This window comes from Hippoglossus hippoglossus, chromosome 2, assembly GCF_009819705.1.
Source record: "Hippoglossus hippoglossus isolate fHipHip1 chromosome 2, fHipHip1.pri, whole genome shotgun sequence".
NCBI classification, from domain to species: Eukaryota; Metazoa; Chordata; class Actinopteri; order Pleuronectiformes; family Pleuronectidae; genus Hippoglossus; species Hippoglossus hippoglossus.
In genome coordinates this window covers 6,529,124-6,557,082 of record NC_047152.1, presented here as the reverse complement: position 1 = coordinate 6,557,082, position 27,959 = coordinate 6,529,124, and the positions used below count along the sequence as shown (strand labels likewise).

At 43.6% G+C, this 27,959-nt stretch overlaps 1 protein-coding gene across 2 annotated transcripts; it reads right to left on the bottom strand.

Moving 5' to 3' along the window:
• Positions 1-11: 11 nt before the first annotated feature.
• Positions 12-26,525, bottom strand: LOC117777714 (potassium voltage-gated channel subfamily H member 3-like). Of its 2 annotated transcripts, none has more exons than XM_034612610.1 (15): positions 25,961-26,525; positions 15,574-15,807; positions 15,301-15,432; positions 13,800-13,945; positions 12,698-12,956; positions 12,048-12,205; positions 10,214-10,421; positions 8,205-8,582; positions 7,626-7,825; positions 6,724-6,973; positions 4,422-4,636; positions 1,599-1,873; positions 1,343-1,452; positions 1,123-1,175; positions 12-945 (listed from the first exon to the last, which is right to left on the bottom strand). In XM_034612610.1, exons 2-15 carry the CDS (start codon positions 15,701-15,703, stop codon positions 226-228), a joined length of 3,234 nt encoding a protein of 1,077 aa, XP_034468501.1. In that variant the 5' UTR covers positions 15,704-15,807; positions 25,961-26,525; the 3' UTR covers positions 12-225. The 2 variants fall into 2 exon arrangements, with proteins under 2 accessions (XP_034468501.1, XP_034468491.1); XM_034612600.1 differs by lacking the exon at positions 25,961-26,525 and adding an exon at positions 24,364-24,776.
• Positions 26,526-27,959: the final 1,434 nt, after the last annotated feature.

Genomic DNA, 27,959 nt, shown 5'->3' with positions numbered 1-27,959 from the left:
TACCAAACTAATCAAAGTGAAACTGTAAAACAAACTCTTTTATTATCGGATCTGCTTACACCTGGTGCACATGATCATAGTCGAGAATCCTTTCAAATCAATGTATTTACATCGTAGCTCACATGCCAAACTTAGGCAAACGTTTGTCATGCAGTAAGTCGTGTGGTGCATGCTGGTCCCCGTCTGTCAGTCCCGTGCAAGTGTCAGTGCCTCGTTCTTCTCAGCTCACGCTGTGGGCTGTCCTTCATCGATGAAGCTGAGCTGAGCGGGGCTCTCCCCCCACTCCATCTCTTGCAGGTTCAGGATTGGTTCTCTGGGGTGTGAGGGCTGGAGAAGGGGCTGGAGGTGAGGCTGGGAGAGGGAAGACTGGGACATGAACTGGGAGTGAGGAATGAACTGGATCTGGGACTCTGACTGTGACAGGAGCTGGAGATGTGATTGTGGCTCGCTACCAGGCCCTGATAAGTGCATCAAGAGGGGGTTGACGGATGATGGGTGGCTTGATGAGAAAAGAGAAGGGATGGAGGAGGAGGAGTAAAGATGAGGCGAAGCTGCATGCTCATGGGGAGAACTGTTGAGTGACGGAGGAGCGGAGCACTGGGAGATGTGGGGAGGCGTGTCGGTGTGATGAGGAAGTGGAGGATAATGTCGGGGAGGTGAACACGGATCGAACTCTCCTCGGAACGCCGTCATGCTGAGCTGAGGAGAGGACGGCTCGGGCACCAGGACGCCCGGACGGTTCCGTTCGACTGACCCGTCCACACGTGTGTTTTGGGTGAGAAGGGGCGGGGCCGGGGAGCAGCTGAGCGAAGACATGCTGGGAGGCGGAGTCACAGCGTTGAGTGTCAGCAGCGCGGCGGGGTTGTGGAAGAGAGGCTTGAGAAGACGCGTCATTTCCTGCAGCTCCTGACTCACAGCTGTCACCTGACGGGAAAGGACGCTCATCTGGAAAATCAGAAGAGTCACGAACGCTGCGTGTGAGTAGAAAGTCACTCACACAAAGCAATTCTTCAGGGTTACTGTCAAATTTTGGCGTATACAGTAACTCTGCATTATTCGTTAAACCGTTTTTGTATTTTCGTTTTCACTGTTTTGCTCTGTAACACATTTTATGGGCCTTACCTCGTGTTTTAGCTTAGCAATAGTCTGCATGGTGTCACCATCATCAAGGGCCCCTGTGGACACACACATGCTGAGTGAATAAGAGCTTCTACAGCGGATAATTAAGAACAGATTAGTTATTCATTCAATTACATGTCAATGAATCACGAATCTCAGACGAGGCTGATATTGTCCTTTAAAATAAGAGATGAACGTGGTCCGGTCGTCTGTGTGTGTTCACCTGGGGAAGCAGTATCAGGGCTGGGTAAGAAACTCGGAGATGCACTGGGAGAAAAATCAAACTTCGGAGCTTTGGCGCTGTGGTTTTCTGTCTCGATCCCGTCCACGAACCTGAGGACACGCAGGAGGAGGGAGACGCTGAGTTTCACACAAGACAAAAAGGTAGTAAATCAAGAACTGATAAGTCGAATCCCCACTGAATGAACTCTGAGCCAACACTAAACACCCGCTTGATAAATCAGTGAGTGGTTCCCTACCGAGGGCTGAGGTCCGGCCGCAGGCAGCTGAAGCTCACCACGGGGATCTGCAGGCTCGCGGGCCGAGCGTGATCGCCCGACGGCCTGAAGGGTCTCGGCGGCAGCAGGGGGGAGCGCAGAGGGGAGCGCAGTGGGGAGCGCAGCCCCCGGCCCAGGCTTCCGAAGGAGGGTATCTTAGCCAGGGGGGAGCGCTCCCCCTCGGACCCGGACCCCTCCTCGTCCTCCTTGATGGAGGGAAGCTTCTTCACGAATCCCCCGTTGCTCTCGCAGTCTGCCTGAAGAAGGAAAATCAACATTAGCAGGAGAGAACGTGTCGAGTTTGGGCAACACTGATGAAGACGGACATACACAGTCAACATGGGGATCAGAGATATGCTGTCATTTCATCTTATCATGGAAAGTTTTGTTTTGACATCGGAGGTAAAAAGCTGCCCTCATACATTCAGTATATTATTGTCACTTTTCAAGGGGAAACACACAACAGACTCACAACCTGAATTAAGTAGGTGGTATGGAACTGGGACACAGCTCGTGAATTAATGAGAGCTCAGAAATAGGAGGAGAGTGTTGAGGTGGAGCTCTTTGACCAAGTGGGGGAGCTGCTGAGCCGTAGACGAGTGCTTGCAATTCACAAAGGCTGCAATGGCACAGACGTCCATTCAGTTTATCGGCTGCGCTGCAAAAAGAGCGTTCTCATTCAAAACCAAGCGAGAGTCGACGCTATTCAGTCGCAGAGACACGCGGCTCTTCTGAGGCTTTATTTTTTAATCTCAGAATAAACTTAAAAAATGGACGACCTTTAAAGATTCTCATTACTCCTGACAATTCATATTCAAGCAGATCGCCCTTTCAGAATAAAGATCCTGCAGTCAGCATCTTCTTACTGGTGGGGAAAGCTAATAGACTAATATTTCCCTTCATCTTCACAGGAATGAAATTGAACGTTGATTAAAACACTGGCAAACAAATCCCATCTCCTCCTTTCATTTCATTCCCCTCTCTTCCTCTTCTTCTTCTTCTCCTCCCCTGTCACCACCACCCTTCCCCTTCTCCCCCCCTCAGTTTGTTGTCTTCCCCATCCAGTGTTTGGCTCACGTGTCCGACTGGTATTTTTAGATCACGGAGGTTTAATTTTAGCAGAGGTTTGCCTGGAGGGATCGGAGCGGAGAAGGGGCTGTTTGGAGTTTCAGTGTGTGTGTGTGCGTGTGTGTGTGTGTGTGTGTGTGTGTGTGTGTGTGTGTGTGTGTGTGTGTGTGTGTGTGTGTGTGAGGGAGAGAGAGCAGCACGTGCCACCCTTGATATGCACTGCAGCATGTCACAATAAGGGCATCAACCAATGTGTGTCTTTGTGGGTCGTAAAGAAAGTGAAATACGGGTGCAGCATGTGAGAGATGTTGCTCATTCATATGGGCCCAATGTGTGTGTGTGTGTGTGTGTGTGTGTGTGTGTGTGTGTGTGTGTATGTGTGTGTGTGTGGGGGGGGGGGGGGGCCCTCTGCACCATTCAGCAAAGACAAATATGCTGTGTTATGATATGTAGGTGTGATGCAGCATGTCTCTGTGTGTGTGTGTGTCGGCACATGAATGCAAACATCAGTGTGGTTCTTCCTCTCTCCTCTTCCTCTTCCTCTCTCCTCTTCCTCTTCCTCTCTCCTCTTCCTCTTCCTCCCGATGTTTTTTGCGACTCGTCTCCATCTGGTTGTTCCTCTATATTTATCCAGGCAGGGATGACCCCGCCCCTCCTCCTCCCATCTGACAGTGCTATTTTTAGCTCCACGCCACACTCGGTGGAGGACGCACTACTGCTCCTGCTGCACGTGTTTACGTGTGTGTGTGTGTGTGTGTGTGTGTGTGTGTGTGTGTGTGTGTGTGTGTGTGTGTGTGTGTGTGTGTGTGTGTGTGTGTGTGTGTGTGTGTGTGTTTTCAGGCTGGTGTCAGCTACAAAAATCCTTGTGATGGTGACATATGAGAATCAGTTTTTCCGATTTACTTTTTTGTGGCAGTTTCTGATATAAAAGTGTTTTTAGGGAAATAATCAGCACATTACAATGCTGCAAAGAGATGGAATACATGTTTCTCCTTTTTGTGACTTTGATTGATTTGTTTTCTCTACTTAACATAGTTTCTTTCATTAGATTTGGAGCTATTATACTATACCTGAGTCCAATGCAGTTTAAGTAAGCTGCACGTATTTGATAGTATCCATAGTATCTAAGTGTATTATGTTCGTCTAATAATAACATGGCCAGGTGTTCATATTCTGGTCAAAACACAAGTCGTTGAATTATGATGAAACAGTGTCTGGTCTCCTGACGTTTCTCTTGGATCTCTGCTCTGATTACCAGGCGTACTCAAACTGAAAATGTGACGTGGTTATTTACAGTGTACGCTGGTTATTCATGTGAACGCCGCAGCTGAGTTCCATCTGTAAATCAGTGGCACTGGAATCGTCCATGTTTAGCTCAAGTTCTATCTGTTGGCTTCATCTCGAGCAGAGGACCCGGCTTCCTCCTCATTCCCAGTCCAGCTGGCTAATCTTTTTTTTTCAAGTGCAAAGCCATCACGCCGACGCTGCGTTAAATGCCGGCCGGAGGAGGTCACCGCACAGCTGAGGCGATTGTGGGAAACAGAAGGAGTCTAATTATGGGTTTTAGCCAGAATCTTCTTTAAGGACACTGGACAAAACTGTGCTGCATTTCCAGGCAGTGGATTTAAAGATTCTTCATTGTTGCCCCAAGTGAAAGAAAAAAGTATCTCAGGGTTTTGAGTGAGGGAACGATGGAGTGAGAGATCCACAGATGGCACCAGACAAAATGCAGCGTACCTCCGTGTTGTGTCCTTCCCGGAGGTTGTATGTCAGATCGTGTTGGATCTCGGTGATGAACTTCTGGGCGTAGTCAGAATACAGGCAGAGCACCTCGCGGAGGCCTTTGAGGCTGATGTACTGCAGGTCACAGTAGGTCAACGCCTTCACACAGGCATTGGTCTTAATCACTTCCTCCTGCGTCAAACAGTCAGAGCCAATCAGGTCGCCCCGGCCTGGGAAACGGAGACACAGCAAAAATCATTAACTTAAATGGAACAGGCCTTTGTTGTTTTAAGTAGTTTGGTGTTTTCCACCATAAACGTAATTGAGAATATGGCAGCAATATATTCTTTATATTCTTCCTGTGATTTGAGTGGATGAGCTCCACAGCTGCAGATCCAAAGTGGCAAAGCCAAAATAATTTGAGTGCGCAAGTGTGTGTTTGTGTGTGTGTGTGAGAGAGAGCGAGAGAGAGAAGAAAAAAATGTGTGTGTGTGTGTTTGTGCGTGCATGTGTGTCCTTGCATCGTTTGTAGGGGAATGTGTGTGTGTTTTGTGCACGTTTCAATACCCACATGCACGTGCAGGTATGCTATGCTAATCAGTTCTCCCTCCTTCCTCTGTGAGCAGCCGCCACTTCATTATTTACACCAGTTAGATCATTAACATGAAAAACTGTAATGCCAATTTGCTCCCTCTGCAATATATGGGCCTGATCTGATTCCAGCGCCTGTTTGTGAGTCTGTTTGTGTTTATCGATTCCGTTTCATCCGTGTTGTGCAGAATGGAAACGTTGTCAGACTCGGCTCTGCAGAGAATCTTATTCTGGAGGAATGACAGGCCCCTGGTTCTAACTGTTTAATCAGCTGATCTACTGGAGACATGTCGTACTTTGTTTAGTTTGTATTATGTGAATTTCTGAGTTAGAGAGTTTTGGCTGAGTGGAACTGTGTCTCGATATTTATAATTGGTTTTCTGGTATTTGTAGGTAACTGGGATACTATTAGATAACTAATGCTGAGGTTTTTAATTGGGAATTTGTCTACCGCAGTTCAGCTTGTCAGCGTGTCTCAGCAGCTAAGGAGCCTGATATTTCCTTAAGGAGCTAAAAATAAGACTGAGCACAGGATTAACATGCATGAGAAGGCAACACAACTCCAAATGTATGTTAATGCTGCCTTTTATATGCCGGATGAGTAAATGTGTAACTGCTGGCTAGTGCTGTCACTATAACAACAACTTTATAAGGTGATAATACATCAGAGCTGTTTACAGTTTGTTCCACTGCTGCCAAGTAGCAGAATAAATACATACATTCATTCATTAAATTGTGCATTAATGTCATTTATGGATTTCTCAAGGGCTTCTGGCTGCTCCCCAAACGGTTCCATCAATTCCCGGGTCACGCACAATCTTTCACCCAACGGCGTGTGGAGCGTTTGCCCACAGGGACAGTGTAATATGGGAATGATTGCAGATTTTATCAGCGCAGGGCTGCTCTTCTTCATTATGTTCGTCTTCACAAAAGCTGGCTGGCTATTAAACGCTGCCAGTCCAATAACTTGTTAGTGGTAAAAGCCCTTTCTCATCTTGTGCTCTTAAAGCCCCGACCAGACTCCAAGATAGACCGAAGAGAAGAGGTATCGCAACCTTGATTCTCTCCGCTGCGCAAATTGGTTTGGTAATTGTAAAGCTGATTCTAAATTATTTTTCTTAAGATATTCCTTTATAAAGCACTTTGTGGCTTCTTCTGCTCGAGGAGGGTTTGGAGTCCAAGACAGAGAAGTCCCTCTAACTTCATGTTTGCCCAACAGGAAGCTTGACTCAAACCCACCCACCCACCAACTCGGAGCATAGCCCATTGATGTACTTACCTCCTTCTTAAACCTGGTTCTGGACAAGCAGAAATAAAAGGGGGTGGACAAGGGATTGATGGAGACTCCCATATTAACCAATTACAGAAAATGGTGCTGTCCATGGTGCTGAACTTCAGCTGTGTCATTTAGTTTTGTGTCCGACATGTATTATATTATATTTTATCATGATTTTAGAATTTAATATGTGCATCTTTACAGAATAATACAAATGGTCGATATATAATCGTTTTAAATCACAAAGTACTAAACGTCTATTTATCGTACATATGAACAAACGTAAGAATTTCAATGAAAAAGAGAAGTAAACACAGTTAGCTTTTACCTTTCCATAAATATTGACTGATATTGATTGTCGTATTGTTTATATTGATGCAGCTATCAGCTAGCAGCTATAATAAGGGACAGTTTGAAATCTTCCATGTTTTATGTCAGTTTGTATGTTACCTAGAATGGCCAGCACGGTGCTGTCTTTAAGCACCTCCATGGAGCCCGAGCACACGAAGTAGATGGCCTGCAGGGCGTCTCCCTGGCGGATGAGGAACTCCCCGGGGGCACAGAAGGAGGTCTTGATGATGAGGGAGAGGGAGCGCAGGCACCCCCTGCTGGCCGACTCGAAGAGCGGCAGCTGCAGTAGCTCATTGTTCAGGTGCATGGCGATGTCGGCCCTCAGCTCATCCGGGAAGTCCTTCAGCAGCTGTGGAGAGAAAATTTTGTTTTACTATGACTGCAAAGTATGTGTTTCTTTCTCTTTTAGCTTTTCTTTTCCTTCTGTGTCATTGTTTGACTGTGAGTGTGTGGGAAGGTGATGGCAACAGGACAAAATAAAACCTTTCACCTTCCCACATAGCAAACAGTGCCTCTCAGTGTTTAAAGTCTATCTTAAGTCTATCTTACTCGCATCACTCACATAAGAGCAAATCAAACAGCTCTACTGGGACATTATCTGCTGAACGACTCCTACGAGGGAAAAACACATTTACCCCAAAACATTAGTGCCTGTCCAACAGCATGTTATCAATTTAAAAAGGATTATCTGTTGTAGGCAAACACACTGAGAGGGATTTTTGTGACAATGACACCATTAATCCTTGAAATTAAGATAGCTGCCACAGCATGATGGAAACCAAAACAAAACCTAAATCCTCTCTATGAATTTGAGCCGTTTCTTCAGTTTGCCGGGAGGACAAATCAGCCGACTGGCACTTTCAGTTTTAGAACCACTTGATCCCATTGTAAGTGTCAAGGTCAACCAATCCACAGAGGTCACACAACCATTTCAGAAAGTTAAGCATTCTCAGAAAGAAGCTTGTTTGCCATTCAGAGTTAGATAATATTAATTATCCTACCTCGCTGACGTCGATACCGTTGTTAACGGACCAGGTCGTCTGGAAACACTCCATCATGCGTTGCTCAAGAGCCTTGGGCAACCTGTGCACGCGGATGAAGTCCTTCAGGTCCTTGGTGCGGGTCTGGTAGAGGGAGCGGCGCGAGTACATCCTCTGAATGATGGCGGTCACGTTACCAAACACCACGGCGTGCATCAGTGCTGCAGAGGAGACGGAGAAAGAGGGAAAAGGACGAAAGTTAAAGGTTATGATCTGGCGAGATTTAAACTGTTTAATAACTTAATAACTACTCAAAACTAAGAGAAATAACTATTTCCCAGTAATAAAGCCCTTGCTAGGTGATTGTAACTTGGTATTGCAGTGAGCTGTGTTTTGCCTTGAAAGAAATCGAAGATGCTAAAACAAGTGATTTATGCTGTTCTGCCCCAGCGCTCAGATTCGCCTTGGATTAAAAATTCATGACCCTCAAAATCCTTGTATTCTTTAATGACCCACAGCTTCACAGTTTCCCAATTTGTGTAAAGATCCTGATAACAATGTGGATTCTTTTGTCTCCACTGAAGACAGTGTTTTGCTCACCTCCGATCAGCATCGTGCAAATGGAGAAGATCTTCTCAGAGTCCGTGTTGGCGGAAACGTTCCCGAAGCCCACGCTGGTCAGACTGCTCAGAGCAAAGTACAGCGAGGTCACGTAAGAGCTCCTGACGGACGGGCCGCCGTTCAGGGTCGTCGACGAGCCGTTGGGCGTCCTCGCCCTGGCCCTGCTGCTGTTCCACTGGCCCGAACCCAGCAAACCCGCCCCGCTCAGCTGCTCCAACCCGGAGCCGTTCCACTGGCTGTGGTTCATCAGTCCTGCCATCATGGCGCCCTGCGGCGAATCGGACACCCCCAACAGGGAGGTCAGCGGTGCCAGAAAGTATGGCGTTCCCAAGCGTTTGGCAAGTTCATGGAGCCAGCCTGGTGGGGGGAAGATCAGGGGACAGTCCAGAATAGTTTGTCAGTTTAATGAGACTGCATCCATGCTTGTAAGATGACCTTTACTAGCAGGCTTCATTAGCTGCGGTAACAAGGCTGGAAGGGCAGAGTAATTACTTCTGTGTTGGTGGTTGTGTATTTGGGAGTAGAGGCCAGACACACTGCATGCTCACATTTCAGATAATGTCAGCTTACATTTACATTTATGCACGGGGCAAGTCATTTGTTTGGCTTTCGAATTTGTCCTCCTCTCTGTTGTTTTTCTTATATTTTAAACAGCTTTCAGGGTTTTTCTCTTGTTTACTCTGATCTTTTTAACATTATTCTGACCCAGAGCTCTTTGCCATGGACAAAGATTAGTACTTATTTATTTATGAGTCTTTTACACTTTCTCATTTCATCGGCCTCTTTTGCACATGAGAGAACGGTATAAAAAAAACAGGTAAAACTATTCTTCTTTTTGTCATGGTTCGGTTTGGTACAATGCCCCGAAAGTCCCAGGTAACGCTCCTGAATGTATGTGTGATGTTAAACTCACAGTAAATACATAATGTTTCTCGAGCCGAGTAGAACAAAGCCCTTTTGAAAGCCTTCCATTTCCCCCATGAACATATCTGAGTGAATCTCTCTAGTCTCATAGATTAAAATCACTTAAACGCCGTCGCCACATGCACCTCACAGTATTGTTGTTGTTTGGCACCGGTGAGCACAGTAGGAGGGGGAGACGGATCACCATAATTAGAAGTGTTTTCTCAGTAAAAGGACGCACACAGTCATCACACGCTGAGTGTACAAGAGCTCTGGATCGATTCAAATTTAAAATGACACAGATGATCATTTTTTTGTTCTCCGTTTTCACACTGTGTGTTTTTGTGATGCAGCTCAGGCCCAAACATTGTTCTGCTACAGAAGTTTGTACAGCAGCTATCACTTAACAATCCTAAGGAGCTGTTACCCTGGAAATTGTATTAAGTGACATATTTTTACTTTGAGGTTTGTCACTGATTTTCTTACTTGAATCCCCATTTTCCATTCTGTCATTGTGATGTGAGTTTTTTAAGCGTTTTTACCCCATTAACATCAAAATGCATTTTTGCAATCAGATCATGCTTTACCACAAGTAGGTTCAGGTGCAAACGCACATGTTGTGATCCGCTCGGCCAAACCTAACCACCTCTGGGGGTGTAATTGCGTTGTCAGTCTGTGTACAACAACTACTGAGCTGGAAATTATAAACGCGTGCAACTGTTCCAAACAGGGTTGCAGCAGCTGGGAAGTTAGCTGCCATTTGCATCCTCTCAGACACGTGTGGACATTGAGTATTGAGGCTAATCACGTACTAATCGGGAACTAATTGATCACAAAAACAGAGAGTTAGGAAGTTGAGGAAAGTTAATTTGCGATGTGAAAACTTTTTACCTTCGCAGTTTAGCATCAATTACATGAGTTTACCCTGAAAGAAGCTGTTCTTAAACATGAAGGGTGAAACTAGCACTTTTCAAACTCACACAGGAAGTGTGTTTGATACTACAAGGACACATAAGAAAATCACCCACATAATTGTCACCTCAAAAGATAAAATTGCTAATAACACCACACACAGACACACAAACCTATATCCCAGGAGGCGTTGCTGTTGCTTTCAATCTCGCTGCGTCCGATGAAGTACCAGACGCAGGCCATCCAGTGAGCGAGCAGGGCGAACGTGGACATGAGCAGCGTCAGGACCACGGCGCTGTACTGGGAGTAACGGTCCAGCTTCTGCAGGAGGCGCAAGAGACGCAGGAGTCGCACCGTCTTCAGCAGGTGAACGCCAAAGTTCTGGGAGAGGAGTGATGGACGTGAACAGATTTTTTTAGAATTTGGATTGGATGAGTTCCTGTGATATAAATAGGAAATCAATCTCTTATTTAATCTCAAACGGTTTCTCTCTAAAGCCAGGGGAGGGGTGTAATTAGAAATTACTTGTGCACCCTGAGAATTTTAATTAGTCCTGATTGGAAGCGATGATAGAGAAGAAGCTTCTCCACAGTCTCAGCTCAAATGGGACGACTAAAATCCATAACATCACATTTAACTCCAGATGAACTTAGAGACGATATTCAGAGACAATCGCTGCCATTATCGTCCTCAGCTTGAAAAATTACTTTGTCCCTCATCTTCCACTTATTGATTTCCTCCCTTATCTCTGTATTAACTGAGGATGCAATTCCCTTGTGTTACCGCCTCTTAAGCGGCCTGTTAAATGGAGGAGAGCTGTGGTTCTGGCACAACTGATGATGAATTACATCACACTCAGACAGGGTCTAATTCTCTGGATATGTGGATATGCATCCATTCAGGGAATTTAATTCAGCACATAACGCACGTGTGTTAAAAAATAGCTTTTCTCCAGTGTTACTCCATATTCAGAGGTGCTGACAGACACAGTGGTTCCTGTTAACACAGTAAAAAATGTATATTTCCCTGGTGGGAGCATGTTTTTAGATATTTTCATGAAGAAGTGTTGCATATTATATCTTAAAATTCGAGCCTTGGAACACAACTCAACAATATGTCAAGTATTTCTCTCATATGTGTCGATAAGGGCGATAATAATATTGATGGTTAGGGAGGACTAGATTAAAAACGTATGAAAGATCATGAGGAATCTTGGAGGGATTGATCCAAACACTTATGAGGAAGTACAATAACGTTAAACATGATGGTACGTTATCAAACACAATTGCGATCTTCCAGATTCCTCCCCTCTGCAGCACAGTGATCACTGTGATAAGGCTCCACACTCCACATCATCTGGCCACTCTCGCCTCCACTTGACAGCGCACTCATTTATCAGCTTAATTACCAGTTGACTAATAATGAGTTACTTGTTGTAGCTCAGACTCCCTTCAAGCTACGACGGCAAGTAATGAGCGCAGGAGGCCGGAGCCAAAGAGAAATATAGAGCAAAACATTCTGTTAGTGATTTTTATTTTTATTTCTTGTTTGCTAGCTCGTATCTCTCTTTGGTTCAAATGGAAACCAGATTCCTCCTCTGATTCTCACGGTGCCCGGTTGGGGTTACATCAGCCTGACATTGCTGCAGTCTGAGCCCAGCTTTATTAGGACTTACTCAAAGTAATCACTTACCTTAAAAAATTGGATGTTTCTGCAAATCTTATCCGATAGTCCACAGTCAAAATATTGAGAAAAATCTTTGTAGAATAATATATTGTTGTGTGTGTGTGTGTGTTCAGTGTACGTCTCTATTTGAAGGCTGCTTCGTGGTCGTATTAAATCAATGGTGAGAGATGCAGGAGAGTGGTATTGATAAAAGAAAGTTTATTACGACCGGCAAGGCCCATTGAGCTTCTACCTCTGCATCACACAAACATTAATATAGAAATGCAAGGACACATAAAAGTGTTGTGTGTGTGTGTGTGTGTTTGTGTGTGTGAGGCTCACCACACTGATGTTGAAGGCGTAGAGCAGGTCGAAGGGCAAGGCGGCGATCAGATCCACAAACAGCCACGAGGTGACATAGTGAATGCAGATGGAGCGGGAATCGTACACGACCTGGCCGGACGTGCTCACGTAGGTGGTTCGGAAATTCAGCACGATATCTGACACACGGAAAACAAAACCACATTCATAATTAGGTTCTATAAACTTCGGCAAGACCACTGGGCTGTGGGAAAACGTCACCAGGGTTTACTGGAGTAAAAGTGTAGAACTGTGACAGACAGATCCAAGCTGAAAAAAAAAAAAAAGAAAATCCCCTTTAACAAGCCGTCTTTGATTGGGATTAGTGGAGTTGTTTGCCAGAGGGGAGACAGCAGGTTGAGATATAAAAATAAGTGGAGATTGTTTGAGAGGGAGGTTGAATTAGCATCCAGCTCGGAGGGGAGTTGGATGGAGGGGCCAATTTAGAGACGAGGAGAGATCGTCTCCAGGCCGACTTCATGGGCATATTTAGGCCAGGAAGCTCCCCCTTAAACTGACAGAATATTGGAAGAAATTGATATTATATATATGTATAGGTATTGGCTCTAATGGTTGGGGATCAATGATATTAAAGTTAGAAAACAAAGGCAAGCGTGTGAAAGCAGCCTCACCGATGATAAAGAGGATCTCCACCAAGATATCGCTCACACTGGGAGGGTTTCGCGCCGACGAGCCGCCGTCCTCCCGCGCCTCCACAGCGGTGAAGCACACGTTGTAGGGGACGGTGACGGCCACATAGAAAGTGGCCAGCAGGATCAGCCAATCCCAGCCGGCCTTGAACGCTCCGTAGTGGAGCAGGATGAGACGGGACTTCTGGACGTCGGCCACCTTGTACTCGGGAACCGGGTTCGCGTTGGCTCCAAGTACACTCTGGGTGTACGGACACACACACACACACGAACATTAATACTGAACTCACATTAACCATATTAGCATTCGTGCAATTACCACTGGGAGCCCTTAATTTGGAAGGACCTCAACTTGTCAGTATAAATATTTTATCATGAGTTCTACCAGTGCAGGATTATTCATTGGTTTCTCTTAGAACTTGAAGTGTTGCATCAAAGGAAAATACAGATCATTAGCATTACATTGTATGTAGGGAACATAATATAAAAGGTTTTTAGGCATTTTAACGAACTATTGTTACATATTGAATCTTTAATCTTTTGACTATGATACCTTGTCAGCCGTTCTCTCAATAAATTCTCATTTTATACCACTTTTCTTACTCAAAGGTCCAGAGTCATTGAGATTGTGCTGCCCGGGGATTTTGTTTCTCCTCTCACTTGCTTGAATTTACATGTTTTCACCTCGTTGGGTTTAATAAGAATATAAATTTGTAGAAACGAGGCCCTTGCAGAGCGCTCAACAAACTAATTACCCCTTTTTCTGCAAATACAAGATGCATGAGTAATCTGCTGACACTGTGCATCGCAGCCCTTCAGAAGTAAAGTCAGTGAAAGATTAAATTAACTTGAGGCTGCGAGGTTTATTAAAATCCTGCGAAACTACCTACACTAATATGTTTGCTTTTCTACAAGGCCTACAAGTAATCTGACAAAAGGTTGATCGTGAATGAATATGAATGTGTTTGCTCTGCAGATTTCATAGTTGCTGATTCAGTTTCTTCTCCGTACAAGTAGAAACTCAGAGCAAAGATATCAGTAGGTCAACACCTAATTAGGACAGAAGATACCAAACGTGTCTCACATTGTTGATCTTGAGCTTGCTCTTGGTCTTGTCCTGTTTCTGTAGGTGTCCGGACAGCTGGTAGAGGACAGCGCGACTGCGGCGGCGCTCCACGCTGAAGCCTGGAGGGCGGCTGACCTGGCGGATCTCGAGGCCCGTTTCCTCATCTGAAAACGACGACACACAAAAATCGGAGATACGTGAAGTAGACGCGTGGAAGAAACTGAAGCCCTGCAAGAACAAAATTCGAGACTGTACGAGGTCGGCTGCTTTGACCACGAGTTTCATTGCTCCAAGTTAAATTGTAGATGTTGATACTGAACAAAAACACTTCTTCTGGGTTTAAATGAGGCTCTGGGGTCTAATGCTACCATATGTCCTGCAATCAGGTTTGTCCTTCGGGTTAATTTTCACATTCAAATCTCACTTTATGTTGTTGCCGACGCTTGCAGCTGCAAAAATCCGACCATAATCCAAATTGATTCGGCCAAACAACACATTACACGGCATGTGCATAATAAAACCATTAGACTGTTGAAGCCGTAGTGTATGTTTACTGCTCCTGTGAGTCATGTTAGCACAGTGAAAGTACTACGAGCTCTGAAAACAACATTGAGCCCCTCAACTTTGCAGGACATCAGTAGAAGAAATGGTTTTCAGAAAGTCAACGTTCATGTTCATGAGACCCTCAAATCACCTTGATTTGAAAAACAGGCATCTGATGATTTACTCATTCATAATTTAGGTGTCCACTAGGCCCATGTTAACCTCAGATATGTTTACAACTTGATGAAAGTATCGCAAAAGAAAGTTACAGTCAAACGACAACAGCTCATATTATATAAAGCTAGGAGGCCGCGTGGAGAGCTCACACCTCCGCTAAGGCTCATCCATTACACTGTGTACACTCTGCTCACAGTGTTAATATTCTGTTTACATCGTATAGACCTCTTATTCATATTTTTATATTTCATTGCATTTTTATTGCATGTCTACTTACAACTTACTACTACGGTAATGTCTATGTTTTGTGGGCTGTCCTTGTTGCTGCTGCAACACACAACATTTCCTCACTGTGGGACTGTTTAAGGATTATTTTATCTTATCTTAAAGAAAGTAAGAAAAACATCATAGATCTTTATCAGAATCTGCTCTCATGGTTTCTTCCTCGGATAACGCTGGTTTTTGCATAATCCTGCTGACAACAAGATGACGACAAGATCCAGAGAAAACACAACCTACTTAAATGAAACCAGTATTGTCAGAACATGGAAATAAACAAAATCTGAACTGTAGATTTCTGCTGATCAGTAAGTTTGGAAACAGCAGCTGATTAGAGGGGGAAAGGAGAACAGGGACTTTACATGGTGATTTCCTCCAACCCCCTCCATAAAACCCCAAATCACGTGTGCAGCTCCACTTGTGCCCCAGCTGTGAAGCCTCTATTAGATCATTTTCGTGTGAACAATTGTGGAATTGGATGATGCGTTTAATTGTTGTCCTCTTTCAAACTTTCCCTCACCAGTGTCAGACTCGTTGCCATGGTCCTGGTCCTTGTTTTCGGTGATGTCTTTGTGCGAGACCAGGAACAGAACCACCTCGCTCTTCTCGTTCTTTATGGGCACGATGTCCAGCAGACACCAGAACCTGGAGCCTGTTCAGAGAAGAGAGATTAGAGAATATTCCAATAACCTTGAATTCCACAAGGGAGATAATACAGTTTTTTTGGTCTGACTCCACCAACAGTATTGAACATGATTCAAATTGACAATATCCTCCAGCACATCGGCCTCACCGCTCTTCTTGTATAGAACGATCTCGGTCTTGAACTCTCGCCGCTCGTCCAGAGCTTTCTGCATCTGCGGGGTGAGGCGGTCGCTGGTCTCGCTGCCGTACAGGAAGTGACACATGCAGCTCTTCTGCATCAGCTCGCCGCGGGCGAAGCCAGTCAGTTCACAGAAACCGTCGGAGCAGTAGACGATGGGATAGAGGGACTGGACCTGGGCGTTTCCCAGCACGAAGTTACTGTCTGAGGGGAGAAGAGTTGGGAAGGTAGTAGAGCAGAAGACACAGAAGAGGGAAACCGAGACACAGAAGCATTGTTAATGAAGAAGGGGAGCAGTTAGACGACCACAGGCATCAAAGCAGGAGCTCAGGAGACCCATTATGGTTCAGATACATGAAAAAACTGTTTAATCTCATCTGCATGAAATCAAGCAGGAAAAATATCCATTTCAAGTAATGCCTGTTTTGTTCTTTTTTGCACAATTGTACTCTCTAGTACTTCCAATTCTTTTCTTTGACAATCCATTATTATTTGCTTCATTCTGAAGACATTCTGCAGGTTGGTTTTCGTGTGAGCGTGCAACAACTAGAACTCCCAGACTTTTACAAAGGCTCCCTCAAGCCCTCATTGGAGTTGTAGCTGTTAATATCACAGACTGTGTATGAAGATGGACATAGACTCCAGGTCTGGAGAGTGAAGTCAATGTGGAAGGACCTGAAACCTTTACTCTCTCGTCTCGTTTGCCACTGTGATGCAATCGGTCTTCAAGTGCAGCTTCCGAAGAAGACAGCCCCTGAATTAAGACACAGACAAAGACCCCAGTTCTCACTTGATTTATAATGTCAGTAAACATTTTCCTCAGGACTTTGTGCCCTCAATCTCTAGTTTCAAGTCTTTTTCAATAAAGCATGATGTTCAATTTGTAAATTATCATCCCATTATGCTGGATATCTTGTGATTGATAGCAAGTAGCTTCCAAATATGGTTGCTTCTGATTTCAATGAAAAGATGGCGCTGAACAAAAAACGCCAAAGTTGAGGCTTGAAAACGACTTTGGGTTAATCATTCACAATCAAACCTCAGCACCACTGTTGCAGTTGTGCGCGGTGCCTTTAAGGTCTGCTGACAGTTTTGTTCCACTTGCACCTTCACACTTTCCTCAAATGCAGGGTTATCACCTACGATTTCACAAAGGTGTCACGTTAAATCAAAGACAATATGACAACATGCACACTCTTCTTTCCCCACAGCATTTACTCTCACTCTGAAGAGCGCCCCACGGGGGGGGTTTTAACACACCTGCTGCTTTTCAATAAACTTTACATAATCTCCTTTAACTCCGTCTACCGCCTGTTGTTCTCGTCAAATAATATCGCCTTTTCTTTGTTCGTCCGATGCGTCTCCCCTCCTCTCTCTCTCGCTCGCTGCCCCTACAGCACTTCAAGCAGCAGCAGCTGCTTTATCACACGTTGTATGGAGTTGAGCTGCAAAAATAAACCTTACCACAACGCACCAACATCCCAGATTTTAATTATGCAAGTCATTTCTGTATTTTCACAGCCTTGGGCAATTTGCATTGGTTATACAATTTTATTTCAGTGCAGCATAGAAACAAATACAACCACTAACCTACTGCTTATATCACTGGGGGGATTTGGGATTCTCATTTTTTAGCCGCTCATATACGCTGTGTATCTGATATACACATGCATCTGATATATCTGCACCTCAAAGCAACACAATGCTGCGTCCTGTTCTCGTCCAGGCATGAAGTCCTGAAGCCACACAACAGAAATGAAAGGATGGAATGTGATGTATTTATGACCAGTGCATTAGCCGCCCAGCCACTCTCCCACACGACAGCCATACCAAGCAGGGACACGAGCGGTGCAGCCCCACACACTGTGAAAATCACTTTTTGATTCACTCCTCAAGGACTTTTTTTGCTTTCTGTGGACAGTGATGCTTTAAGTGCTGAAGAAATTGAATTTAAAAATACCACGGGAATAATGTTGAGTGTTTTGCTTTGTATGAGAAAGGGCACTTTGTTGTTTTCAGCCGTCTTATCTTTCCGCTGTGTCTTTTTAGGAGGCAACAAAGTCAGGAACTTTTGAAGAGTAATCTGCTATTGTATGATTTGCAATCACTTATGAGACAGGAATTGATGTTACAAATTCATACCGCTGGAATTTGTTTTGTTCAGTTATTATTATTAACAGAGGCCCGAGAGCACAATTCGTCACTATGTCACCAAGCTTCCCCGGCAGATTTAATTAAGTCGAAGCTGGTGCTGTGTAGACAATATATAACAAATAAAAATAAAGGGGGTGAGATATTAACCAATAATATTTCAAACTGAAATATAAAACACAAAAACAAGCATGTGCGTAGATTGCCAGGCTGGTATCGAAGCCGGAGCTCTGACAAATGGTTTTGACGGCGTCAGTTATGGGCACAAACTTGAATAATTCATAATGAAAGTGAGTTAGGTGTGAAAGGTGGCTCACACAGCCGAGACGCTCATTCTGCTGAGATCATTAAAGTCCATACGTAAATGACTCCGCAAGGCTGGAGCACTCAATTTGAAGAATGAGGGCAATATAAGACGAGAGAGACGGCAAAATACTGAAAGAGAGGGATGGACAGAGTGAGAGACGGATGAATTAGTAAAGACACAGAGAGAGTGAGATTGCATGAAGATGAACTGGGGACAATGAAATTGAATAATATGTGTATTAATAAAGCATGTCCAGTGTAAAAGCTCCAAACCTCTTTAAAGAAAATCAAACTGTTGTTTGGTGCACGAGGCTCGGTGGAATTCACATGTTTTATCTGAGGCAGCACAAAACAAGTGGATGGATCAAAATAATAACTGAGGAAATCAAAAGAGCTTGTTTGTTTCACCAAGTTAGATACTGTGGTGGTGGTCGCAACAGGCAGCCAACTTAATGGAACCATTCATAAACAAAGACAATTGTATTTATATTTCTCATTAAAATATATCGCGTGTAACCTTGAGGCTCAAACAAATGCGATGAATGCATTTTCATCCTCGTTGAACTGTGCAGGAATGTGTGCTCATGCAGGTGCATCACATATGTGTCCACTTAAACTCAACTCGTTTTTACTGATCAGGGAAACATGTTGAGCAGATGCATTAATGATTATAATGTAAATGTCGGAGGCAGAAAAAACACTTAATTATTGAGCCGTGCTGCACATTTAACAGCGTGAAAATATTTGGGATGGAGAAGCAGAAAGTCACATCTTTGCATCTGGATGTGTGTTGGTTAGAATTCAGTGAGTGTATAACGTGGTCCGACCCTTACTCACATGAACATTCTCCCCCTCAGACGTGATCTGGTTACAGAGAAACACTTCCATGTCCTACATCCTTTCCCTTCCACCCTGGCCTATTGCTGTGCTGTTCTGGCGTTCTGCATTATTCCCTGTGCCGTATTCATCTGCTGCACATTCTCCAGGCACCAGGAGAGGCCTGTCACATCCACACTACAACCCAGGTGCAAAAAAACGTGTGAGCCGAACTACACAACCACTCAGACTCAGCCCCTGAGCTGCTTGGGGAACCCCGATAAACCCTGGTACTGATGACAGGGACAGCGACAGCCCGCCACAACACATCCACCGCCATGCACAATGCACTGCCACACACACACACACACACACACACACACACACACACACACACACACACACACACACACACACACACACACACACACACATACGTATAGCACCTTTTAAGGACACTGCTTGGATTTATATTCAGTTTCAGGAGGCTTACACCATAAATGTTACCATACCTGACCCACACACAATAAAAATATATTTACTTATGTATCAGTATATATAAGTATATGTGAGTATAAGATACAATAGATATTAAGATAGATTTACAGACTATCAAACTATCAGACTACCGGACTCTCAAATCACCAGACTCGGAGATAACTCACAGCATGAATGACCATGGACTAAAACGCCAATTCTTGATTGTTATACCTGATAATATAATAATAATAATAATGATTCAGCTCTGATGGATTTATCATGTACAGAAAAGAGATGAAAACATTCCCCTCCTTCATAATTATTGCATCTAACTGAAAGTTTGGAGAGCTTTTTGTGCATCTGCCCTTGAGTCAGTCGTAACAGCGAGATAATGTATTAATGTGAGTTTCATCATTTTATTGTTGAAGTTGGTGCTGATAAAATATTGATGACTTTCTTACATGAGGTGCAGCTGCTCTGTTGCTCTTCTGCTACCAGAACAAAAAAATCTAACTAATGGAAAATCCAATTTATAAATTTTTCTCTTGTAATGAGATGAACCTGACCTCAGTGAAGACACCGAATGATTTCGCTGAAAGCAAATTGAAATCAAATCTGTGCACTTTTTGAGCCATTAGCCATTAACGACCCTCAATCATGATCTGATTATTTCTGATGAGTACTTGTTCATGTTTTTTTATGTCATAAAATAGCATCCATTGCCAATACTTTCCGACAAAATAAAGATTTAGATAGGGTCCATGCCAAAGAAATGAAAGAGATGAGCACTGACTGCAAGACGACGATAATTTGTGAAACCAGCTTTCCAATGTGTTTCCTAAACTTTAACTGAAAGCACATTTTCACTCTGCATCAGCTTCAAAACTTTATAGCCCCCGGCTTTGTGCCCGAACTCCTCTGAGGAAGACACATAGCTCAGTCCCTCTGTCCCATTCACTCACTTTTCTTTTACGGGGGCATGGAGATCCAATCACAACTACTGTATTACCTCCAGAGAATCAAGCATTAATATATGTTCTTCTGAGAAGTATTTGCAAAAGATAAAGCTGACTTTCTACATCACTGAAGACTAAACATCCCTTTGGGGGTTTTCACAGCTGGAAAAACTAAGACATCTTTTATTTTTAATCTCTGTGGATAATTAGTAATCAGAATTTTGTCATTATTGTTGGACATTCAACAGCCTAAACAATCAACTAGTGAATAAATGATAAATAAATCTTAGTTTCAGCAGTTAAACATCACCAATATGTGATTTTGATAAATGATTAGAAGGCTTCTTTGAAGTTTTTAGCTTCCTGCACATGGCGGGAGACTGTCGAACACATTTGTGTCGAACACAATGTATATAAATATGGACGACACGTCTCCACTTCCTCCCACTACCCAGAAATGAAGCAAAAATATCCCATATAGAATATCTTAGCATTTGGAGCCCGGGTCTGTGCAGGAGTGAGCATGGAGCAGGGTTTATGACCTGTATTAGACTTTATATACAGTCTAATACAGGAACTGCATGGATTTAAGGACTTCATTACCCAGAATTATTGCAGAAAACAAGAAATAAAAAGGTAAGAAAGCTTAATGTCAATTGCAAACCACCAGTTAATGGTCCAATCAGAACATTATACAAACCAAGCACATACAGAGCACAGTTTCCCAGAAGTGGGGGGGAGGGATTGAGATATCTCTGGGTTACAAAGGGCTCTAAAGCTCTATTCTGAAATGTATGAAGCAGAGAGAAAGCAAGAAGAGAGGAATTCCCTGGAGTCTCCGTGGTTATCGTGCCGCATTAATGATGTATGGGAAAGATGGAAGATCCCAGCTTCTGACCTGGAAATCCCGTTCTGCTCAGCTGGCTTTGAGAAACACTATCACTCACAATGAACATGGCCCCGCACTGTTTTTCCTGGCATTGCTTCAAGTGGTGCGTGGTGATGTACTGGTGATGTACGTGTATGCCACAAAGACGCTTGGTGTGTTTTTTCGAAGGTCCCCAATACTCCTGTTTGTCTTCTTCTCTGAACCAACGCTAACTAACGCTTGGTTCAGCTCCTGCTTCCCGATGCTTTCATGACAGCGCCCCATAGACAGCTGTGTCTGTGTCTACCTCATTAAAATGCCCCTACTGTGTTTTTTACCACTGGCCTGCCAGAGGTTAGGAACAAGAGTGTAATCGTGAATGAAGTGCTCAACGTGAGCATCGGTCCAGACTTCATTTCCTCACACAAGGTTGTCCAAGTGTGAGAAACTGCTGCTCACCAGACGTACATTCTTCATCTTTTTATACCCAGAAAAGGAAAGATTCAGCGTTGATGGTGCTGGAAGCTTCTGGAAAGACTTCGAACAGCTAAATGTTTAGGGTGCGGGGAATAGGAGACCCCCTGACAGAGGCTCATGTGTTGGCAAAGTCTGGAAACCTTTAACTCTGGGTGGCTCATGTTCAAAGCCTCATTTCTGGGGCTGCTCAAAGGAGGGCCAACAGTTCCTGCTGTGACGCAGGCTGAGAACCAAACAGAGCAGGTTTGATCGGCCCAGGGAACTCGTGAATCAGTGGAGAGGTATCAGCAGAGAGGGGAGGTTGGGGAGACCATGCCGTCAGGCCACTAGAGAGGGGGAGACAGATTCAGACCTGTCAGGCACTAATGCATAAGGTCCAGTTAAAGGAACTCTTGGATTTTCCATAGTTTCCTGTAGAATGCCTCATCTTCACCAACAGACTTTGCAATCTCCATCCAACGTCATTTCTGGTGCACGCTGCTGTGCACAAGGACAAGAGCAGCGAGCATGAACTGAGCTTAAGACCCTGGAAGCACAGATGCTGTTGTTTTTACCTTAATTGACTGACCTTTAGTTTCTTTTTCCTGAGCCTTTCCAGCTACGTGAAAAGGTTTTATGTGCCTGTAAGCTGGCAAAGGGACACTGTGATTCACATCTGTAAAACGAGAGATCTTCAATACTCAGGGTTTTACTCATCTCAAAGAGGACCGTCCAGTGCATGTTCTGTGGACTAACGCTCCTGGGGCTAGTATATGGGAGGGGGTGTCATGGGAATAGTATATAGTGTGGGAGCCGTTCCCCAGAGAGAGCCCTCTGATCCCTGTTTAATCAGAGCCGGAGCTGAGCTAGCAGAAAGTGGAAATCAAGCATCATCTGAGGATTTTGGTCTCTTGCAAGGATTCAGTTCATCATTTTCATGGACACAGTTTGTAGACAGTGTCCCAGGTGTGGACACTGTCCCCTTGAACATAGATTCCCACCCTTTTGTTCATGCAGCCATTTGAATTTAATATAGTTCTCAGGTAAATGTGGGTTTATGTAGCAGGTGGAGCAAGAGGAGAACTCCTAAAGTGAGTATAAATCTCTGCTCAGCCAGGAAAGTCCGGAGGCTTATGGATCTCCATCTCCTGGCCTGAACACCGTGGCTGCCAGGCAACTGCAGGAAGCGATCAGATACACTTCCATTAGAGGAGAACTGATCGCTGTTGACACAAATCGAAAAAAGAAATCCCAATTGAATCAAAGCTACCTCATATAGCTTTGTCCTCAGGGGACAAACGAAATGTCACATACCTACAGATGCCACAATATCATCTCATGACTGATCGTTCCTCTGAACACACTGCAGCAGGAATCAAACTATGACCTACACACATTTATTTTACTCTAATTTACTAATGTGTTTCAGGAAATAGACAGATTCCGCTCGTCCTTCAACCACACATCTGCTGCTCGGTCCTGCCTGTGAGTGTGTGCCTTCAGAACTGTGTTATGTAACCGTGCTAAGCTTTAACAACTGCAGTTTGCACATTGATCGACAGTGATTTCTTAATGCGCAGACTGATGTGAAGGGTTCTGCAATGACTTCTGGGTCAAAACAGGTGAATAACATCCATAGGTTAGAGTAAGAGTCTGTTCAATAATGTGACGGACCTGGTCTGCGAGGCTCAGATCTGTGTCTTCTTCATCTTCAGAGAACCGTGCATAAGTAAATATCAATATCTGATGTGAAAGGAGTTCCGGTTCCACCTTTACTTTATGAATAGCTTTGTGCTGTATGCGGTTGCTGATGTAATGGTTTGAAATGTTCTCGTCATATAGAGCTGGTTTTTAAATACAATTAACAATGCAACAGGGCACGATATGATCATGAGGCCTGGTCTTTAAGAGTCAAAATCAAAGTTGTCTTTTGTGCTCATATTTTGTAGATTCCCAAAACCATGCATATATTCACATTACCACAGCAAATCAAGGAGAAGTGAGGAGAAGATGAGGTTAACAGGGGCTCAGCAGCTCTTAATTTTTCGCCTTGGGTTCACCTGACAGGTTAATCCACACCCGTGACTGTTGTGTGAAGTATATCTCTAATTGAATCTGCGGCAAACTGAATCCACATCGAATCGGAGCGCAGCGTTTTCAAATTGACGGACAGCTCTCGGTTGCAAAGCTGCAGCCGGAAGCCTTATTTAAATGGTAATTATGACACTGCATTAATTCACACTGTACATTATAGCAGTTCAGCATATAGACACAGACAGGAAACCACATCTTTGCCTCCAATTTCTTAAAAAATTTTATTTGGTCCAAAATATGTTGTCTATTATCTATCTATTGCTTTAATGTAATAAATGAATAATGTTGTATGAACCTAAACTACTTGATGGACTTTAAACAATCTGTATTTTAGTGCATGCAGTGACAAAAGTAGCCCAAGCATCAGATCAGGCTGTGTCGTGGCCACAGACTTAAGGTGCTTCGTGGTTCCTTATGTTTGGAGCCTGCTTTCATTCATCATCATTCATTCAGAAGTCAAAGTATCAGTGCGCCAGTGGAAGGTCCGTCTCTCCATGTGCCCTCAATCCTTATTAAGCTCTTTGTAGGTCGTCGGATTAGGACTTTCAGAGTTTAAACTAATCAACGCATCCATTCATGTGCCCCAAAACATTCAGGGATTAGGGTAAACTCGCAGATAAGAAATGCACTCACGGGTCCCATCGAAACGCGTCGCGATGGTGTCCAAGAAGGTGTTCTGAGGCGCGATGAGACCCCGCATCACGGGCATCCGGGAGCGGGTCGAGCCGCGTCTCTCCCGGCGCTCCGTGCCATTGCTCTCGGCGGGGGCTGACACGAAGCCCGGCAGGAAGCGGGACGTGGTCCCCGGCGCTCCCCCTAACCCCGTGAGGAGGGCGCCGAGCCGAGTCACCCGGGACTCCACGGTCAAAATCGAAAGTGACCACCGAGCAGGTGATCCGGGCTAAAAGGAGGAGAGAGGAGCCGCTGGAGGCTGCAGGGGACGCGGGGACGGAGGGATGGAGGGGACCCACGGCGAGGATGGTCACATTTACGCACGGGGTGTACTGCGATGCGATCTCTCTCTCTCCTCCTCCCCTTCACTCTCTTCCTCCCTCACTTTTCCTCTCAAAACAATCCCCCCCACCCCCACCACCGCTTCAGCAGCATGTAACCAAAACAAGATTTTCCTGTTTTTAATTCCCCCCCTCACCCAGTTCACCCCCTTCTCTCCATCTCTTTAACATTCCATCAGTGTCTCTTCACCTCTCAGCCTTTTGATGGTGTGATGAATGCCCCTTCAAAGCAGGGAAATGGAGGTTTTACCTTGTCTTTATTAAGGGTAATGATGATGAATTCACTGAGTGTTTTCAGCACTGTCTGTCTGCCATGTTTTACACTTTGAAGCTGCAGAATCTGTCACAAAAAAGACGGAAACATCACCCATTGTGTGACTGAATACGGTGATGAACATTATTGTGGAATACAAAAGCCACATGTGCCTGTGCACGGGGGAAATGTACTCGTCTGCGTTTTTCTGAGGGATGCATTCCAACTACTAGGATGGGCAAATTGGTTCAGACAGGCTTTTTGCTATGTGGAGTTTGTTATCCCTGTTTGTGCACTGGTTTCCGATGGGTGCTTCTCCCACCGCCCAAAGCGTGCAGCTTATAGGTGCATGTGGGTGCAATACTGAGTCTAGATGAATGACTGTCAGTTTCCTCTCAAAGACTGGCTTCCTGTTTTTAATCAGATAATTCACACTCGAGTCAATAGATGTTAGATTTCCTGTTTCTTGCATCTTGCCTCTATCTTAACAAGGTATTCAGCTTAACAACACATTTTACATTCACTTCATGAAAACATACATTTTACCACAAGTGTCAATACTTTTTTTAATCTTTTTGTCTTTCTGACATAAACGTAAATCTGGCCACAAGTACAAAACAATTTAATCCCTAAATATGCAAAATGGTGGACGTACATTCACCACTTCAACCCATTTGCAGTTAAGTCATTCATTTTTGATCCATCTTTGTAAACGTAAGTGTCCACTGGGCTCCTGGGATTGACCACACACTTTATTATTTAAAGGAATGAACTAGGATTCAGTAAAGTGCAGGCCAAGAGAGGTATTAGTAAAGAAACACTGCCATCTTCTGGACATGAAGCGCAAATACAGCAACATCACTGTGTAGTTACAGTATTTTTTCTGTAAAGTCTTTTAAATCATTGAAAGTTGTGATACAAATAATGTATTTAAATACTTAATCTCTTACTGCATGACACTAACCTCTTTAATGCTGGAACTGCTTCTCCTTGGCGAGGAGTCTGATGTCAGATGGTAGTGACGATGATAGTGATGCTGCTGGTGATGAAGATGCTGATGAGGGTGATGATGAGGATGAAGACTCCCACAGCCGGTTTTAATCAAAACAACCTGCTCAAACAAACCGTCCTCCTCGTAAACTCCACGTATAGCTTTAAAAAACAGTAGTTCCTCCTTCGCATGAAGCCCAAACACAGAAAAACGTCTTATATGTTGGTGTTTGTTCCACCTGTTGTTTCATTAAAGTCCACAGAGAAAAACCGAGAGTTTACTTTGTCCAGTTCTTACAGCAGCAACGCATTAAAAACAAATGAGCTTTTAGGTCATATTGCTAAAGTTACTTCTTTGGCTCCAAACTTCACCGAGGAGCGTTCAATTTCATCCACGAACATTTCTCCTGGTAACTCATCCACTTTGTCACGTTTTCAGCTGTGAAATGAAGCCGGAGTTTCACGCATTTTCGGTAATTTCTCTTGGAAAACGCGACATTAGCTACTTTTCTGTTGTTGACAGGCGCCATGTTGCTTACGTAAGAGCTACGCGCCTGTTGTGTTCAAGTTCACCCAGAGCGTGACGTCAAAAGCAAAGCGACCACCCAGAAAAACGTGTATATTTAATTTTTACTTTTTGATCTCCCTAGGATTACAATGTATGTTTTGTTCAGATTTTTTACATAAATGTCTGTGTGATCTCTGCCGTGACAAATAAAAATGAAATATATTTTTAAAAACCCAGAAGGAAATATTAGTTTATAATTTGTTTTTTAAATTCATTTATTTATTTTTCATTATTACTTTAACACATTGATTGAACCAACAGATCCTTCAGTCATTTCTTTAGCAGTTCAAAAAACTACAAGTAGGTGTCACTGCAGGACCAGTCACCGCTGCAGCATGAGAGTGATGTCATGCAGTGAAGTATATTTTATTTTAATAAGACAATAGAAGAGGTAGACATAAAAAATAGATTAAAAAAACTATTACATACACTATTGTTCATCTATGTATACAGTTTTTGGTATATTTAAGTAAAAATGAAAGTGTATAAATAAAAGTTGTGAAGTACAAAAGTACAATCAATAAAATACTACTACAAATACAAAATATTAATCCTATGAAGAAGTACACAATTTAGATATACATTTTACAATATTAGATTATAATTATCGTAAAATAAACACATTAACATGTAAGAATGAACGTGTGTCACAAGTAGGGTGCAAAGGGGCGGAACATTTCCGGAAGCTTTCCATGGGAAGTTAAGCTCGGGAATTTTGGAAATTTTGACACTTTTTTTGCAAATGTTAGCTTATAACAGGTAACTTAAATGTAGTTGAAAACAAGACGTTTATGTGTAAAACTACTTCCCCTTTGCACTTTACATCCATTTCCTCTAAAATAAAAATATATTCAGAAACCACCAATACTCATCTCCAACATATTGTCACATCGAGGAACCTGCTGAGGTCAGATTTTCATATTTAAGTCCATCGTTCCTGCAGGTTTTGATAAGTTTTCACTGACCGGGTTCTATCCTGAGATCCACATAGAGACGGTAGAGTTCTACTCACAAATGGATTAAGTCAAAAATGTCATTTAAAAAATTTGTATTAGAAATGTTTGCATGCATGTCTGCTTATGACAAAACCAAATATATTTATGTCTGTATATGACAAGGTAAATACAGTTAGTATAAATTACCCCAAAGTTTCCAGTTTATTCCCATTAATTCCCGTATATTCCCGTTAATTCCCATGGAAAGTTTCCAACTTTGTATATTCCTGGAATTTTGCAACCCTAGTCACAAGTGAGAGTAAAATGAAGAAAATAAGATAAAGTACATAACGTTTTTGTTTAAATTATCCGGAATGGCAAAGTAACAAGTAAGTGACCTGTAAAAGTCATGTAGTGGAGTAAAAGTATTTCTTTAAGTGGAGTAGAGTCAAGTGGCATATATTCAGTAG